The 18526-nt window shown below is 34.7% G+C and overlaps 1 protein-coding gene across 7 annotated transcripts in view; it reads right to left on the minus strand.

Annotated features, from left to right (window-relative positions):
• The window catches only part of rfx1a (regulatory factor X, 1a (influences HLA class II expression)), a 63576-nt gene that overhangs the window by 33472 nt on the left and 11578 nt on the right, over window positions 1-18526 (minus strand). For 3 of the 7 annotated variants that reach the window (XM_005163851.6, XM_073934503.1, XM_021468997.3), the window contains exons 1-4: window positions 16110-16233; window positions 9619-9972; window positions 6848-6957; window positions 3376-3471 (exon numbers count right to left, since the gene is read on the minus strand). In XM_005163851.6, coding sequence (XP_005163908.1) covers window positions 3376-3471; window positions 6848-6957; window positions 9619-9958 — 546 coding nt within the window. In that variant the 5' untranslated portion in view covers window positions 9959-9972; window positions 16110-16233. 7 annotated transcript variants of the gene reach the window in all.

Raw genomic sequence — 18526 nt, forward strand, 5'->3', positions numbered from 1 at the left:
ACAATTAATCATTAAAAGATCGGGATCTCTATTCAAACCCGCGTGACATAAATGATAATGATTTGCATTGTTTATCAATCTTTCGAAGCGCTGCATTCAAATCTGCGTTTGATCGAGGGAGATTCAGTTTTTACACATTTTTAGTTAGTTACAAACAATTAAATAACACAGAAGCACTGGGAGAACAGTTTATAGTTCAGATATAAACACTGTTAAATGGAACTTGATGCTGGTGAACATTGTAGCGATTACATTGTGTAACCAATGGGTGGCGACAAACAACCATCAAAATTATGTCACTGAATAGGTTCTTTCTTGATTTTTTATTTTATTCAAATTACAGGTTCTAAGTTCTGTTTGTAAAAACCAATGGTTTTTGAAGTAATACTTTGTATAAATGGAAAGCAAATGACATTCATCTCCTCTCTTTTTTGCTGATCCGAAAAATGGTCCGATCCGTGACTCAAAAACCGTAGTGTGATCCGAACAGTGAGATTTGTGATCCGTTACACTACTAGTAGCAGTTAATTTAATTAAATCATTTTTTTTGTAATGAAGCACGCAATATTATCTGCTGAGAAAATGAACCCCAGGTTGGAAATCACTGCACTACAATCTAACACAATCAACTGACTCTCACTGACTGGGCACAGCTTCACCTACACACTGTGTTTAACTAAAGTCACCTACTCTATGGGCAGAAGACATCTCATAGAGGAAAGACTGCACATCTGGCACAGGAGCAGAGGTGTAGGAGACCCCGTCTGTCTCCCAGCCCACTGCCACCAGCGGAAGCGAGAAGCTGACGGGTGAATAGGCCACAGGTACAGGTGAGAAGTCCATCAAACCTCCATCAACAGAAGCGTAAGATAAACTCTCTCCAAATGGGTTAGTGTGCTTCTCTAGTAGTACTACTGCTGGCCTATGCTCCAACCAGTCCTCTATCTGTCTCTGTCTCCTCAATTTACTTTCTCCCTCTCTGAAAAAAGTGCTCTGAAATCAACCAACAGAGGGTTAGACAACTGTCTTAAGACTGGTTAAGACACTTTTTTGGAATAAACTGTTGCTTTAAAGGCACAATATGTAAGTTTGTTTTATTAAAAGATTATAAATACCATTACAACAATGTTATATTTTGCTGACTTGTGTGCTTACAGTATCTCAAATGTTCTGAAGAGCGTTCAAATCCAGAGAAATTAGCCATTTTAACTAGTAACAGAGCGTTTCCTTGTGTGCTAATGACGTCTCACACACTCGATTTCTGATTTGCTTTTATAGAAAACAGAAAAACAGCAAAGGCTCTTTAATATGTTTTGTGTTTTAATGGACTGCACAGAAGAGCAACACTGCTTTTTCATTTGATCAAAAGCAGTGGACTGTGGCATAACAAAACTTCTACTGCTTTGGTCCCTTGTCGTGCTCATGTCTTATTGTGTCACACTTTTTAGTTCTGAAAACAAGAGGTGCACTACACTGCTTTTTTTTGCTGAATTTACTATGTACTGTAGTATTCGACTGCACTTTTTATGTTGCTAGGCAACCACTGTATCAACAATCTTGGTGCTGGAGCAGGCGCACATGACATTTGGGTGTTTTTGCTGCACAGAGTTGACTTTTTTGAGCTGCATGCACACAAAGCGCTCCGTCAAAAATGCAGGGCGCAGCAGGTGGTTTGAATTTGCATAAACGCCGTGCAAAACTACTACCGTGATAAAAGATTTGCATTCTTTAGCTCATAGATGTGATTAAGACCATAACTCCTATGATTCCACACTAAGTCACAATATCATCAAACTACATCTTTGTTTGTTGTGCATATGTAGCATCTACAGTGGAGAAATTTACATACTGTGCCTTTAAATGGGTCATGACATGAGAAATGAAGGAGGTGGCAACTGATGTGTCTTCCTTATTATAAACAAAGCATTTATTTAAAACATTCGAAAATGGGTCACTTGGATATTTTGAGATTTTTGACGTCACGCGGGCACAGCTAATCTGAACAGTGATAATTAAATGAAATGAGTTCATTGCACTCAAACGATGAAAGTTCACTGAAAATAATAGGACAAAAATGAACATGAAATGTACAATAAGTGCATTATTCTGAATACTGAGAAGCAGATTTCTATTTCCCAGCATGTTTTGCATCAGACAGAAAGAAAGATGTTGAAATGAAGTGTCATTGTGGTGGTTTTTGTGCAAGATTAGCATAGAGACAGAGTTTGTCAGGTTGTGGAATGTTTGGAAAGTGATGTGCTGTGCAGTAATCTAGTGACTAATTTTCATATATTAAAAACTGATTTCAGTGCACTTGTTTCTGTCCAAAATGTTCTTAGTGTAGAGCCATTTTAAATCCTCCACCTCTTTTATGTTTTTTGGTTGTAGATGTCACTGTACAACTTGCAACAAGAACGTTGTGACAGTTGATCTGTGAGGTATTTCCCTTGTGACTGGACAGCTGACTGGCAAATGGCAAAGATGAGTGCTGTATGTTCCATGCTAAACAATCTTTAACTTGCAACAACAGAAAACAAATCCAGTGAGCTGAAACAGACTCAGTGCCTCATCATGAAGCTGATGATTTAAAGGAACACTCCCCTATTTTGGAAATACTCTCATTAAAGCTCCCTTGTCGATAACCAACTCACTCTATAAATGTCAGGGTTTTGATCATTTTCATATTTAATAATCTTTTACTTAGTTAGCTGAGGACTACTTTCAGGTGCTGCATAATATCATTACGCCAGAATGAGAGCATAGTTCATATCGGCCCACAAAATAATGTTACTACAGTAGGGATCAAAAATATTAGATTTTTTTTTAGCAACTGTAGATGCTAATGGTCTAATCTGATTAAATGATTTATGCTAAGCTAAGCTAAATGTGCTCCAACCAGACCCAAAAATCATCTGAATAGTTTCAAAAAATGTAACTAACTCTAAAAACTGGTATTTAAATCTACAGAGCTTGTAAAATTAGAATATTTCCAAAAAAATAAACAAAAAAATGTTTCTTTAAAAACAAATACTGCATTGTATGCATTTACACTTTTTTTTTTTTACAATTTTAAAAAAGCTACGAAGGTTTAGAATGAGTTAAAAACATCTCTGCATTTAGCAAAAACAGTAAAAATTAACCTCAAAGAATATATTTTATTATTTCATTATCAGAAATCCATGTCATGACCCCTTCAATGCAATACATTAAAAGGTAGATGGGTGTGAACATTACAAAATTAAATATGAAATGTCATCATGCATTTCACAGAAAGAGAGAGATAGAGAGAGACAGTGGACATCATAGGCATCTAATGAACTGCAAAGCCAGTCTCAAGTGACACAATAGCACATCTACATGAGTGTTAGAGCTCACCTCCTGTGTCAGGTGCACGGACTGTAGGCTGGTGACATTCAGCTGCGTGCCCGGCTCTGTTTTTGTTGTCTGAGATGTGGCTTGAACTACTGACCTCTGTCGAAAAATGAAATACATTAGCTTGTTGAACAAGCTATTGTGAGAATGACAAGCCACTGTCTATTTTATTGAAACCGGGTCACAGTTCACAGCTCTTTGTTTGTGTGAATGTATTTCCACTGAATGAAGTTACACGCTTTCAGACAATAAAAATTCATAATGAAAAAATCTGACCCCTGAAGAAATGAATAGCACTTGTATTTGAAATGAAATAAAGACTCATATCAGTGGCCTCAAAAAGCCATCTTTTCTGGGACAGTGATTTTCAGATCACGTTACCCTGAATACTACTCACTTTAATTTAGTATCCATCTGTTATTTTCTCTTATATATTATAATGTATTATTTTCCAGTGACAGCTAGGGTGAATTTAGCAGGTCCTCAGTGTCACACGATCCTTCAGAAATCATTGTAATCTCCGGATTGTACATTTATTATTAACATGTTTAATATTTTGGTGGATTGTTTACCGAATAGAAAGTTATGTAGATTATTTGAAATATAATTATTTTGTAATACTATAAATATCATATTGTTACTTTTCATAAATTGCATGCATCTTAATCTAAAATCATATTGAACAAAATAAACATGGTAAGCTTTGGTAAACATGTAAAAACAGCAAACCAGCTCTTGGAGTCTGGCACTATATTTATGTTACTTTACTATGCAAATGATAAACTATAAAACTGCATATCACATAGTTTCCTGCGATGGATCATTATAGATATGAAGAGTTTAGATTAAAAAAAAAAACTCTAAATGACAATGTTTGATATTTTCTTCTTAAATAGCATTTTTCTCTGACTCGTGTGTAGGTTGAGATAAATGCTCATTTTAGAAAATAAATGGCAAATGGCATTTAGAGGTTTTTGCATCCTAAGTCTTCATATGTACACTTTGACATTTAGGATATATTTATTCAACAATGATTTATTTAAAGCCTAAAAGTTTTTACTTTTCATTTCTGAAATGTTTCGCATTCAGCTGCTAACATTGTCAAAATAGTACATAAAAACGACTGAAAATGCTGTATTATTCATGCCAGGACAGTGTCTGTGCTAGGCATGGGCCGGTATATGATTCTGACGATATGATAACCTTGGATAAAAATATCCAAGGTTCCAAAACTTTTTTCACCTTTAAACGCTATATATTTTAATTTAAGAAACATTTAAAACATATTGGAGCAGTAAACATGTCAGGTGAAATAGTTCTAATCAGTCATTGACTTCTGCTGTTTTCATTAACAGCTTTAACTAACAGCTGCACATATAATTTTGTGTTTAGTAATATGCCTGCACATACACTTGTCAGTTTGTATACTTGCATTCACTATTTACTTCTATTTTTAAAATATATTTACTATCTGTTTTTTGTCCTGTCTCTGTAATTCATTTGCACTGTAGAAGCTCTGTCACGAAAACAAATACCTTGTATGTGTGAACATCCCTAGCAATAAAGCTTTTTCTGATTCTGATTAGTTTCAAAAACACAGATTTCTTTACTATTTAAAATAGCATCTAAAGATATATTGTTTTTTTTAAATCTTGCATATACGGTAGGAACAGTATAACAGAAACTGTTGGCGGTTTTAAAACCTTGACTTTTCCAAACTGCGGTATACCTTGAAAATGGTTATTACCCCAAGCCTAGACTGTGCACAATTAAGTGTGGGCTTATAAACTGAACAATTAATTGCTTTAACAAAATCACATTTGTAGTTTAAATGCGGCCAAAAACAGTATTGTTTTCTAAAACTTGCACTGTGAATTTTTATTTTTTTCAAAAGTTGCATTTTCAGGTCTAAAAAACACAGGTCTTCTATTTTTACACATACCCTTAGTTGCTTTCCTGTTGATATACAGTCTGTGAACCTTCTAAAAAAGATTTACTAGAATCTTTGGGGAATTACAGTTGTGCTTTAAATCTACTGAGTGGTGTTAAAGGCATAGTTCACACAAAACTGAAAATTTACAGCTGAACCTAAAAGAAGATATTCTAAACTAAAGAAAGTTGGAATCTGGTATACATTGACTTTCATAATGGGAAAAACAAATAATATTGAAGTCAATGTTTACCACAGGGTTTCTGCAGGTTTCACCAAGTTTTTAAGACATTTCAACAGCATTATGAGTGACATTTTACACTTATACAGAGCAAAATGCTAAGGATTTTTTTTACATCCCAGTTGGAAAAGATTTTCAATTGCCCTATCAAAAAACGATTAGAATTATACATTCAATAATACAATAATAATAATTTAATAATAAAACATAAAGGTCAGGTCTGTATACTAAGCAGTAAATAAATGAAAAACATTTAAACAAATGTTACTGTAATGAAAGTAATCAAATGCTATTTTTAAATAAAAAATTAATGTTTTATTGAGATTGGGATTGTTGGTGATTGTATGGGTGTTAATGGCCAGATTGGGTAGATATACATGAACAAAGTAAGACCTGTTAAAAAAAGATTTAAGACCTACAACACAATATTTCAGTAGACTTTTTAAGGCCTAAAATTTTGCCTTTGAGATTTAAGACTTTTTAAAACCCTGTGGATAGCCTATACCAGCTTCCAGCTTTCTTCAGAATTTCTTCTTTTAGGCTCAGCAGAAAAATAAAGTGATAAAAAAACAATTTTGTGACAAATGAACAGTGAGTAAATGATGAGAGAATTTTCAGTTTGGGTGAATTATGCCTTTAAAATTGGTAAAACATTAACAAATTATTTTTTTTTAAATTGGTAGCATTGGTTTCCTATGTGGTGACCATAAATGCTCATGAACGGTAGTGTGTTTGTGTTTTTTCTTATGGCAAAAAAAGATCCTTCTATGGTTTAGCTTCATTTGTTTTAGGACTGCTTTTCTAAGAACTGCTGTTCTAGATAACTCAAACCACAAGTAGTGCTGAATTCCCCCATCTGTGAACTCATTAAAGCCCAGGTGTTTAGAAATAATTCTCTCCTAGTTTTCTAAGCCTCAGCAGCATGTTGTCTGATCGAACCAAATTTTATTTAATTACACCATATTGCAGTAAAAACACCATGCAAGAAACTGAAAGCTGAAGTAAAAACAAATAGCTTTAGAGTTATTGAATAGTTTTATTACTATTTGAGTGTTTTTGGGAACATCACATTTTGAAAAGTCAAATAAATTCAGAGAGTTTTATATATTTTTGTCAGTATCTATTTACACTGGATCCAAACAGAACAAATGTAAAGGCAAATCTGTTACTTTTGACCAATTAATTTACTTAGGACTTTTGAAGACTTCTATTAGAATTATTTGTTCATTTAACACTTTTGTATGGCACTTCAGAGTTGTGGGTGTTCAGGTGTGCGCAGGGTTGTGGTTTAGGGTTAGTTTTACCTGTTGGGCTGACTGTACTTGCTGCACCACCTGTGTGGGAACTCCAGTCTGGACCACAGCAGCAGGAGGACTGGAATCTGACACAGAGTCACTAGAGTGTAGAGAACCCTCTAGAGGAACACAAGAAAAGACAAAACTCTTATAGTCAGCAAGAAATTCTTCCTTATTGTGATTTATAACAGCTTCTTGATGGACAAAAGTTGATTTGTGCTTCTGATATTTTGGGGGGAGTTATTTTGAGTAAAGCTTAAGAGGGCACATTCTTTAAAAAACAAAATGCTTTTACATTTAAACATTTGGTTCAAACTTTTATCTAAATTCTCTATAAACGGTATAAATTTCATATGGTTTTGCTTTCTCTGGAAACTAAATTCATGACCTTGCAGCTGCTTGTGCCACACTTTCACTGACGCATGGATGATATGCATAACAAAATGAATGAATGCATTTAGAAATAGTCAAATAAACCATTTATATATTTCAAAAATGATAAATATATATGCACATTTTGCATTTTTCAGATTTTTGCTTTGTGGTAAGGCTTAAGGGTAAGTTGTGGGTTTATTATGTTGCTAAGGCTTGGCTATATGGTTGCTATGGTGTTCAACGTAGGCCTTTAGTGGCAAAAATTACATTTCACTACTATTACGTGTCTTACGATATTCTGGTCCCTATGGCTCCATACAGTGTGTAAAGTTTCCATATAATATTCCAGTCCTTAAATGGACACATGCACAGTGTCAGGTTTCAGTTGTGAAGAACATGACTTCCAAAATTGTTATGATTGATACTGTAATAACAGTAGCAACATTCAGGAAACCTGAACGTTTGATATCTGCCATTTATGACAAAGGTTATGTTACTGCTATATATATATATATATATATATATATATATATATATACATACATATGCGTTTACGTGGGTTTCCTCCGGGTGCTCCGGTTTTCTCCATGAGTCCAAAGACAAGGGTACAGGTGAATTGGTAAGCTAAATTGCCCGTAGTGTATGTGTAATCTAGTTATTTGCCTTAATAGACAATAATATAATTAAGGTGTTTTGCTTTCATGTCAGAGTTTCCTGTAATTTTGGGTGACTTTAACTGCAGTTCAGCATTTTCACTTTCACTCATGAACATTTCATTCATACCCCCGTAACAAACTGGGGTTTTAGCTGCAAATAAGGAGTAAGGACTGGTGAGAGTGTTATTGGGTTTAATAACGCACGCCGATTAAAAAAAAAAAAAAAAAAAAACAACCTTTGCAGTTCACGCGAGAGACAGAGAAACAGACAGAGAGAGATAGAGAGATAGATAGATAGATAGATAGACAGACAGACAGACAGACAGGCAGACAGACAGACAGACAGACAGACAGACAGACAGACAGACAGACAGACAGACAGACAGACAGACAGACAGACAGACAGACAGACAGTCGCGTGTGTCTGGATCTTATCGGAAAATATGGCGAAAAGTCCTACATGACGGTAATAGTTTGATTGCGGTGTTTACTTCAATAATGCCACTTATGCATACTCCATGTCTTAATTCCATTTCTGTTTAGTTCAGTTATGACTTTAGTCAGATCAAGGTGATCAAAAATCGCTGTTTCGAGCATATATAGACCTGCAAAACTTATGTTTAACTGAATAAACAGTTAGTAAACACAGGTACATCTATATATTGTCGTATATAGATTTTTCTGTATCAGTTTAAGTATGTGTGTGATGATAAAACACTGGAAGACCAAACTGATCAAACCAAACCTCCATAAATGTATATCTATATACTGTATATCTAAAGTGTAGCTACTGTAAGGACAAATTTTTCATAAGCGAATCAAAGCATAAAATCACTTGCCCAATCCAAAAATATAAAAAGTATATGTTACCTTCATACAGTTCGATTAGCATCGTATCACATCAAAGATCTATTACCAAAAGGATGTAAAAATATCCATGCAAGAAAATGATCAAAGGCTTTTGTTTCCATACACATATATCTATGTACACTGTAAAAAAAAATGATGGGTTCCACAGAATTGATCAGTGTTGGGGCAACATGAAGGAATTAAGTTAAAAGTTTTACAGATTTAAGTAGGTATGTAACGATTCACTGAGAGTCGGTTGAAAATTGATTTAAATGTGTGCCAATTCAAACCGGTTTAAATGTTAAATGAATCACAATACATGTTTTGAACAGAAGGGGCGCTGTGTTTACAGCCACAATCTCGCTTTACCTGCACATAAGCATCGCTGCCACCAAGAGGTGGGGCGGCAGAGTAAAATGACACTGGGAAAGTGTGGCAGACAAACTCTGTGCAAATACTGCAAAAAGACGTTTACTTACACTAACAGAAGAACGAATATGATGCACCTAAACCGTGCATCATATTTGAAAAAAAAAATCTATATGCAAAAAAAACCTATTAATAAGCCAAACTTTGTGGACCGGAAGATTTGCAGCTCCACTTGCTCTGACGAGAGCTACAAAGATTAAAGGGCTCTTCACCTTAAATTTGTTTCAAATAATTTAGTGAAAAAATCGTGAGATTAGCATTGTAAATCGTATCGAATCGTGAGTCAGGTAAATCGCTACATCCCTAGAGTTAAGTGAATTGAACATAATAGATCTGTTGTGGAAGAAACTAAAGAATTGTGATGTTTTAGCTCATTTTAATAAATAGTTTGAACAAACAGCAAGCATCATTTTGAGTGTATTTTGTTCTCATTCATCATAGCCATTCTTCAAGGGGTTGATTAGTTCTTACCTGTAACTGTGACAACAATGTACTGCGGTGTATTCTGAGCATTGCTGGACTGTGTAGGTGAGCTCTGAATCTCAGCCGTGACGTACTGAGTTTGAGTGGGCGGGGCTTGTGTGGGTGGAGCCTGTGCAATCGCCTGGCTCTTCTGTGCTTGTGAGGTGGGAGGTGTGGTCCGACCAGTTGGCGGGGCTGCTGAGGGCGTGGCTCCTGTAGTCTGAAGTTCAGCCAGGAATTGCTGAGGACCCGCCGTCACAGTAGAGGCCTGTCCTGATGTAGGAGTGACACTGCCCCCCTGAGGCTGGGAGGTCTGCTGCAGCTCCCTCACGTATGCTGGAGTTGCCATTGGGTTACCCTGGTCTGAATGAAATAAAAGGGTAAATCGATTATTGATTCACAATAGTATGCAATAAACAAAATAAACTTTTCATCAAGACCCTGATTTGAGGGAAGAGTGTGTATCACCATGAAGGGGTTTATTTTATGACGCGCATGACCAATTTACTTCCAGCACATAAGTAAAAATAATTAGACACAAAGTTTGATAAGACATATGGGTTATTGGCCAAATAAACTTAAAGCTTTTTGTTGTTTACAACATCTTTTAGCCAAGTTCAAACAAGAAGGACGCTTAAGAGATTATGTACAGTCATATCGCTTATTAGATAGCATTTTAAAGGTTCCCTGAAGTGCTTTGAAATGTGCATTTTATTCTAATTTTTTATTTTATTTATGTTTGACATAATATCAACTGAGACATCAAGACAGGGCGGGATATATATTAGTTCCTCCCCTTTTTAAAAAAAAAAACAAAATGAAATTGGCTGTTGTGTCTATAGCTGTGCCATTGAGAGTGGTTGAGCTTAAGCGCATATAGGACATAGGGCCCTATCATACACCCGGCCCAATAAGGCGCAAGACGTGTTTGCCCTGGTTTGCCCCTATGTGTTGCTAATTTCAGACCAGCGCAACCCTAACTTTCCTGTTTTCCGCCATGCTGTTAAATAGCAAATCTATTTGCGCCACTTTGTGGACTCAAGGGTGTGCCGGTCTAAAAAAGAGGTGTGTTACGGCACATTGTTGGCACGTTGCTATTTTGAGGTACTAAAATAGACTGTGCAATAGACCAGCTGAAAGCAGGTCTAAAGTCCAGCGCAGAGCGCGTTAGTTGTGCACCTCGCTTACACATTGCTTAATAGGCCTACATACCGGATATACAGCAATACACAAATATCTTTACAAATGAAAAAGAATTAAAGGATTAAAATATTACAAAAAAAAAATTTCTACATCAATATAGAAACCACTGCCTTTATGCCTTCTTCATTTCAGGGGGATTTTTTTTGTTGTCAACTTGCTTTTGTATAATGTTATTATTAGGAGTAGTAGTATTTATTATATGCATATTTATGTTTGTTTTATTTAAAACAAGCTTAGATTTGTCCACCTGTCAGGTTTTGGACTGTATGTGTATTTGGACCACACTCCATTATTATGTTCATTTATACGTTTGCTGGAAATTAGAGCTGAATTTAGAAATAGTTTTGAAACAAAGCTGTGCGCTTAACAAACGAAATTAATTATGTTGCATAATGTCTGTGAGCAAAACAAATTTCCTTTACCACGAAAGAGAGAAAGTGAAAGTGAAAGTAAAGCCTGATTGGAGGTGGCCTGTTCTTTATCCTCGTGCTGCAGATGGTCTGTTTAACTGTTTTCTAACTAGTAAAGCACTCAGTTTTTACACTTACAAAGTTCGCCATGTAAATAGCAAATGCTTCCATTCTTAAATAATTTTTTATTGGTTAAGCTCACCTTGTAAGACCATGCGCAGCAGCGCATAGCATATTTTTCTGTCCTTAAAATATCAAATGTGGATTCGGACACTCCCCTAATGTTTTTGTGCCCTGCGCTTCAGACTTTGTGCCTAGATCATTAAAAATAGAGCCCTAAGTATAAAGGGATAGTTCACAGAAAAAAAAAATTCTGTTATAATTCACTCACCTGTGGCTTGTTTTAAACCAGATTGACCATTTTTTTTCTGTTAAACAAAAAAGAAGATATTTCAAAGAATGTTGGAAAGCTGTAACCATCGACATCCTTAGTAGGAAAAAGTAATACTTAAGAAGTCAAGGGTTACAGGTTTTTAACTTTCTCCTATATTCTTTTGTGTTAAACAGAACAAAACATCTCAAACTGATTCCTAACAAGTCAAAGGTGAGAAAATAATGACAGAATTTACATTTTGGATTGAACTATCTCTTTAATGGCTTTAATCAGGCAAAAAAATACAATTTTAAGAAGCACTGCAAATGACAAATTTCAGTTGAATTTATAGAAACAAGCTTAGTTCTATATTTATCTAATCTTGGGTTACAGAGTGATATGCCAGTGGTTAAAGATTTCTTTTGTTCCACTTTGCTATCTGACTGTAGAATTTTCTGCCTGAATTCCTATTAAATAAACCTGACGTAAGATAAATTTTACAGATTCAACAAAAGCCTATACAACTGATTGATGACCTTGATGAACATTTATGAACATGTTTTTTTCTTACAATTCAAAATTAATATCCCTATAAAGAAAACAACGAGTGAATGAAGTCCTGTGTTTGCAAAAGGAAATTTGTAGAATGTTATTTGTTGGGGGGAGGCTGAGGGTTGCTAGGGTAGTTAGGGGGTGTTGGGGGAAAGCTGGGTGTTGCTAGGGAAGTTAGGTTTAGGGTAATGTCCCAATGATCCAAAGAACCTATGTCTACTAGTGATGATCTTTATTTACTCTAATCACCTTTACTAAACACTGCCTTGGTACAACCACACAATTATATGAAAGCCCTGAAGACTACAAGCATTGTTGGGCCAGCAAAGAGAAGAGAAGGGAAGGTTAGGGCAGAGCCTCTGGTGGTGTCCTGTTACCAGTAACCTGATCACAGCTTGCAAATGAATGAGGGCACTCGCCATTGAAAAGAACACAAAGTGCGACTAAAAAAAATGAAATATATTCAAAAAGGTGCTATTGTCTAATAAAAAACATAACAGCTATTTTTTTCCAAAATCTTTAACTCTTTAAATCTCGATGTTAGTTCCCAGAATTTGTTAAATGCTATGAATTTCATCAGTCATCACTAATTTACTTAATTTCCGTTACTCAAATTTCTTTAAATGCATGATTTAATGATACTATCCACCTTTTTCAGCATGTGACTATTGCTTTTTAAATGATGGGTTGCACATTTGTTTTGGGGCACTTAAGCCCACATTCAAAAGAACTGAAACAAATCACTTCAGATAATAAGGTTGCTCTACAACTGATTTATTTCCACAGTAATATCTAAGTAAGACATATCTTTTGCTTTGTGTTATATTTTTTCCAACATGAAAATAATGTTGCACTTGATATTATAACGTTAACATCAGTATCACAAGCATATCTGTGGCTAAATATCTTTCCAGTACAGTGTGTTTTGTTCCTCAAGATTATTGGCTCTTTGTATTCCCTATAGTACAATAATATTTAATCTGGGATATTTCAGAGGAAAGCCTTGTTTTGATTTTTTTGGGATTATTCATGGGATTTCTTATTAGTTTTCTTTAAATATGGACAATAGACTTGAGGATGGAAGTTGAGAAGAGAATAATCCCATCTCATTGCCCCCCATTAAAAATGATTTAACAGAGATTACTCCATAATTCCCATAAAGCAACAAAGAAAAAGGGTGGACATTTTCCAAATCAAGACTATATATATATTTTTTTGTATACACTCTCAGAAATAAAGGTACGCAAGCTGTCACTGGGGTGGTACCTTTTCAAAAGGTACACATTTGTACTTGAGTCCATATTGGTACCTCAAAAGTAGAAGTACCTAAAAATTTTAAGAGGAACACTTTTGTACTTTTTAGGTACTAATATGCACCCTTGAGGTATTACTATGGACCTTTTAGGTACAAATTTGTACATTTTTAAAAGGGACCACCCCAGTGACAGCTCGCGTACCTTTATTTCTGAGAGTGTACTTACATGGTTTTTGCAGGTTTTATGATCTTAATTTTTAAGACCTTAATTTTAACACTTGTTAATGGCATTTGTCACTTCAACAGCATTTGCAACTTACAGATATGCTCACTAATCAGTAGTAACTTCCCTCAATTTTAAGACTTTTAGTAAAGATAATTTAATGAATAACTCAAAGGAATAACAGTACATCTGTTTTCTGCATGCAAATCTATGAGCACACATTGGTTTGAATAACTCTGATCATATAAAATTGACACCAGTTTTATATTACCTACTGATCAAACACAAAAAAATGTGAGTTATCAGTATTTATGCCTTGATTTTAACTAAAATGTCTAAAGATTCATAAATCAAAATACATTTACTCAGGACGCAAAATGATATGAGAAAAGAAGCAATGTTTTCTGTGAAACATATCAAGTCAAAGCAAGTTCACATTTAAACAAGAACAAATATCTGTGTATTTGATACCCCATTAGTGGATATTTGTTCTTGTTTTAAGCATAAACTCATACAATTTTGTTCAGTCACTTAGAAAAGCACAATAAATTTGTTCATTTTGCACCTCAAGTATATATCTAGATTCTACACCGTAAAACCCAACCGTCAACTTTATCAAATGAAATGACTGAAGTTAACTCAAACTTGACTGAAAGGTAATTCTATTCATTTAAAAAGAGTTCTGAACTCAGTGTTGAAGGTAATGAGTAAATTAAATGCCTCATTGCTTCAACTTAAATGGAATAAGTTCACAGTACTCATATAGATCAGTTTTTTAACTCAAATGGTTTGTAGCAAACGGTTTGTGTTGCCTTAACTTATTGGGTTTTACAGTACTCAGTTGGTTTGAGTTCTCTTCATTTATTGGATTTTACTGTGCTTGCATTGCTTCATTTACTTAAAACGGTTTGTTGCAATCGTTTCCTTAAATGGTTTGAGTTACCTTAACTTTTGGGGTTTTACAGTGTAGATTTGAGGATATTTAGATATTTGTGCTGGCAAAAAAGGAGGAAGACGATTACATTTTTGCTGTGCATGCAACATTTAATGCCTTCTGCTCTGATTTATGACCATTCCAAAGCCTTTAATTGCATAAAAGCAAGAACAATGTTTGTTGTTTCTGTGTTGTACAGCCATTTATGAATAAACCCTTTTATGATATTATTAGGAATTACATAAAATGCACATTTATATGATAAAAATGTAAATATTGCTGTATTCATCAATAGGTAAGACCAGGGTGCGAATTACAGGGGGGTTTAGGAGGGATTGACCCCCCTAATTAAAGCTTGATTTCCCCTGAAAGACATGAAAATAGGGGGTCTGCCCTTTAATGCTGAGAAATAGTACTGTATTTCAAACAATAACGTTAATAATTAAATAATAGTTAATTTAAATATACATTTGACCACCCCTGTTATGGTTCATACCATTGTGAATGCGTAATCAAGAAAATTAATTAAACAGTTTGAAACTGCAGATCTAGAGCACAGATTGACACGGTAAGTGTTCACAAGGTTATTTTCTCATAAAATAGGTGTTATTTTCTACATATAACCAGAAAGCCAAATTAGGGGCACAGTTTGACCTACAGTAACCTCTGAAATAGCTAATCAGGTCTAAATATCCCTCAAAACACTGAAAACTTAAATATGTGTTATTAATGCATTAGATGTCATTTAAATACATATATATAAATTACTGAAGGATGTATTACACAAACTAACATTACCCAAAACATGTGACCCCCTGTAAGATACAGAAAAACCTGTTTGCTCATCAAAACGTGCATATAAATGCTCATAAATAAATTGTAGTCACAATAAATAAAACATGTAAACGTGGCTACCATAATCACACAAAGCAACAGAATGATTCAATAAACGATTAAACAAAAATGATGTAATTTTTTGACGTGCAACGGCAGCAGCTGCGCAATCATATGCCCTGCTTTGCACGGAGCCCTTAGGATATTATTTACAATGCACAGAATCATATGAAATGTGTTAGTACAAGTGTGTTGATGTTCAATAATCATCCAGCGGTCAGTCGGGTTAGGAACGGGAGACCGGTCTGGGTTATCAAGCTATAACTGCAGGTTTGTCAGCGTGGCCGTCGGTGTAACTATGCCAACAGCGTTTATAACACCTGGCTCCTTAGCAACGATAGCCGAATGCTATGGATGGGTGGCTGGCTATCCAGCAATGTGTACGGAGAGACTCACGTATTATTGCAAACAACACCCGCCATTTTGTACAACCTATCTAGTATATCGTCATAACAACGAGCGGCTTTTGGTGAGGATGATGCTAATGCTTATCGTTGGCGAGACGCATCTGGCTAGCGCGCGACTCGATCGCTTAGCAATCCCGGTTACCAATCGTGATTATTGGACATCGATAGACGCCAAAAATATCCCCATCCTCGCACCTGTTTCTGCTTTCCACATAGTGACTGCATATGAAATATAAAAAACGGAATCACCTCTTATTCCGAGAGACTTTTCCAGCCGCGCGTTTGATTTAATACGCTTTTTTTCAATGAACCGGGCTGTTGTTGTTGTTGATTCTCGTTGCTGGGTTCTTGTCACCACGACTACCGTGGCTATGGCGCTTCGTCCTCACCCGGGCAACTGTTGCTACCCACTCGCGATGTTCCCACCCCCTTTCTTCGCTCCGATTGGTCTAAACACAATAATTATAACGCCGCGTCTTCCTATTGGTGGATGGAGGAAGCCGATGCGCCATTCTCCGCCTGGTTCGTCTGAAGCCTGTCAGTCATCTCAGAGGGGTCTCAGATCCGTGCCAACGGGGTCTTTAGGTACTGATCTGAAATCAGGCTTGCTGTTTCCTTGAATTTTGCTAGCAGATGGAAAACTGATAGGAATATATTTTAAGAACTGTTAATATTTCATAATTTTACAATAAAACACATTTATTCATTTTTGCCTATATAAAACAGGCCTCAAAATGTGTAACAATAAAAATATAAAACAAAATTTATACATAACATATAAAAATAATAATTATTATTATTGTTGTTGTTATTATTATTACTGAGTAGTAGTATTCAGCTTTGAATAAATTAATTAATATACCAATACTCGGGCAGATTTAACCCAAGGGTGCAATTCTGGTCTGAAAAGTGGGGGGACCAATCTGAGTGATGGTGATACTGTAGTTGTGGAAATGTGCAGCATGGTGAGTAATTGCGTGCAAAAAGGCCAAAATTGTATTTGACATTTCATCATAACATATACAGTGTATTTTTTAAATGAAAACAAATTATATAATATAATTTTTAGAAAATAACTTGAATAATTTATTTAATTGTTTTTAAGATTAAAATAACTAATTTGGATTTTACAAAAGAAAGTGTAAAAAAAAAAAAACTAAATAAATAAAAAATGTCCCCATCCCCTGTTATCCCCTAACCTCCTGAGCTTTAATAAGCAAGATAAGTGGAAATCTGAGGGGCCCCAAATAAATACCTAAAAGTATAATAAATTATAACGTAATTTTCTATCATATTTTATATGATAAATGTCTAAAAAAATAAAAGTTTAATGTTTACTACACCTGAGCAAATGCATCCTCATCCTCAATCATGTCCAGCAGTCAAATTACACTGCAAAAAAACATAGTGTCTTGTTTTAAGTATAAAATATGTCAAAATTAAGTGTTTTTTCTTACGAGAAGCAAAATAATCTGTTCAAGGGGTAAGCAAAATAATCTTATGTCAAAAGGAAAAACAAGATTATTTGGCAGATTGTTTTGCTTGTTTTAAAGAAAGACTCACTTAATATTGGCTTATCTGAAAACAAGACACTATGTTTTGCTTCCCTAGAAAATGCTTCTTAAAATAAAAACTTTTAGATATTTGGACTACACAGAAGATAAAAAATCTAAGAAAAGCATTTTTTTCAGTGTAGATAAAAATTTAGTTTTAAAAAATGAAATATTTTATGTATAATTTTTATTTATGATTAATTTGAAGAAAACATTCATTCATTCATTTTCTTTTCGGCTTAGTCCCTTTATTAATCAGGGGTTGCCACAGCGGAATGAATTGCGCCAAATTATCCAGCATATGTTTTACGCAGCGGATGCCCTTCCAGCTGCAACCCATCTCTGGGAAACCTGAAGAAAACTTAATTTAAAAAGTTTAATACGATGCTTTACATGTTGTTGTTATTATTTTGCATTAAGACAAAATAAAAAAAGAGTGATATAAGAATTAAAAAAACAGCAAAATAAATCAATTAAAAATAAATGAAATGTGCATTTTAGAACTTTTGGACCCATGGCTGGAATCGCTTAGGGCCCTCAAATCACTAAATCCACCCTTTCTAATGCTTCTGTGTGAAGCTGCTTTAACACAATCTCATTGTAAAAGTGCTAGAAATAAACAGGAATTTAATTTTTACAAACTATTGCCTTTCTAAGCCAAAACAGGATTCCGTGTTAATTGTTATTATTGTAGTGTATATATATATATATATATATATATATATATATATATATATATATATATATATATATATATATATATATATATATATATAATTATTATTATTATTATTATTATTATTATTATCATCATTAGTAGTAGTAGTAGTAGTATTTTGGTAGTAGTATTCAGGGGCGGATTTAACCAAAAAGTAAGGTAAGAGCCCCAGAAAATCTGAAGGCCCCCAATACCAAACTTTATAGGTGTATTATGTATTATTATACCACAATTTTTGGTAAGAGTTAAACCAATACAATTTTAACATAATTAAATATTCAATCATTCATTCATTTTCCCCACTCCCATTCACAAACATACACTACGGACAATTTAGGTTACCCAATTCACCTATAGCGCATGTCTTTGGACTTGTGGGGGAAACCGGAGCACCT

The sequence above is a fragment of the Danio rerio genome, chromosome 3, assembly GCF_049306965.1.
Source record: "Danio rerio strain Tuebingen ecotype United States chromosome 3, GRCz12tu, whole genome shotgun sequence".
NCBI lineage: Eukaryota > Metazoa > Chordata > Actinopteri > Cypriniformes > Danionidae > Danio > Danio rerio.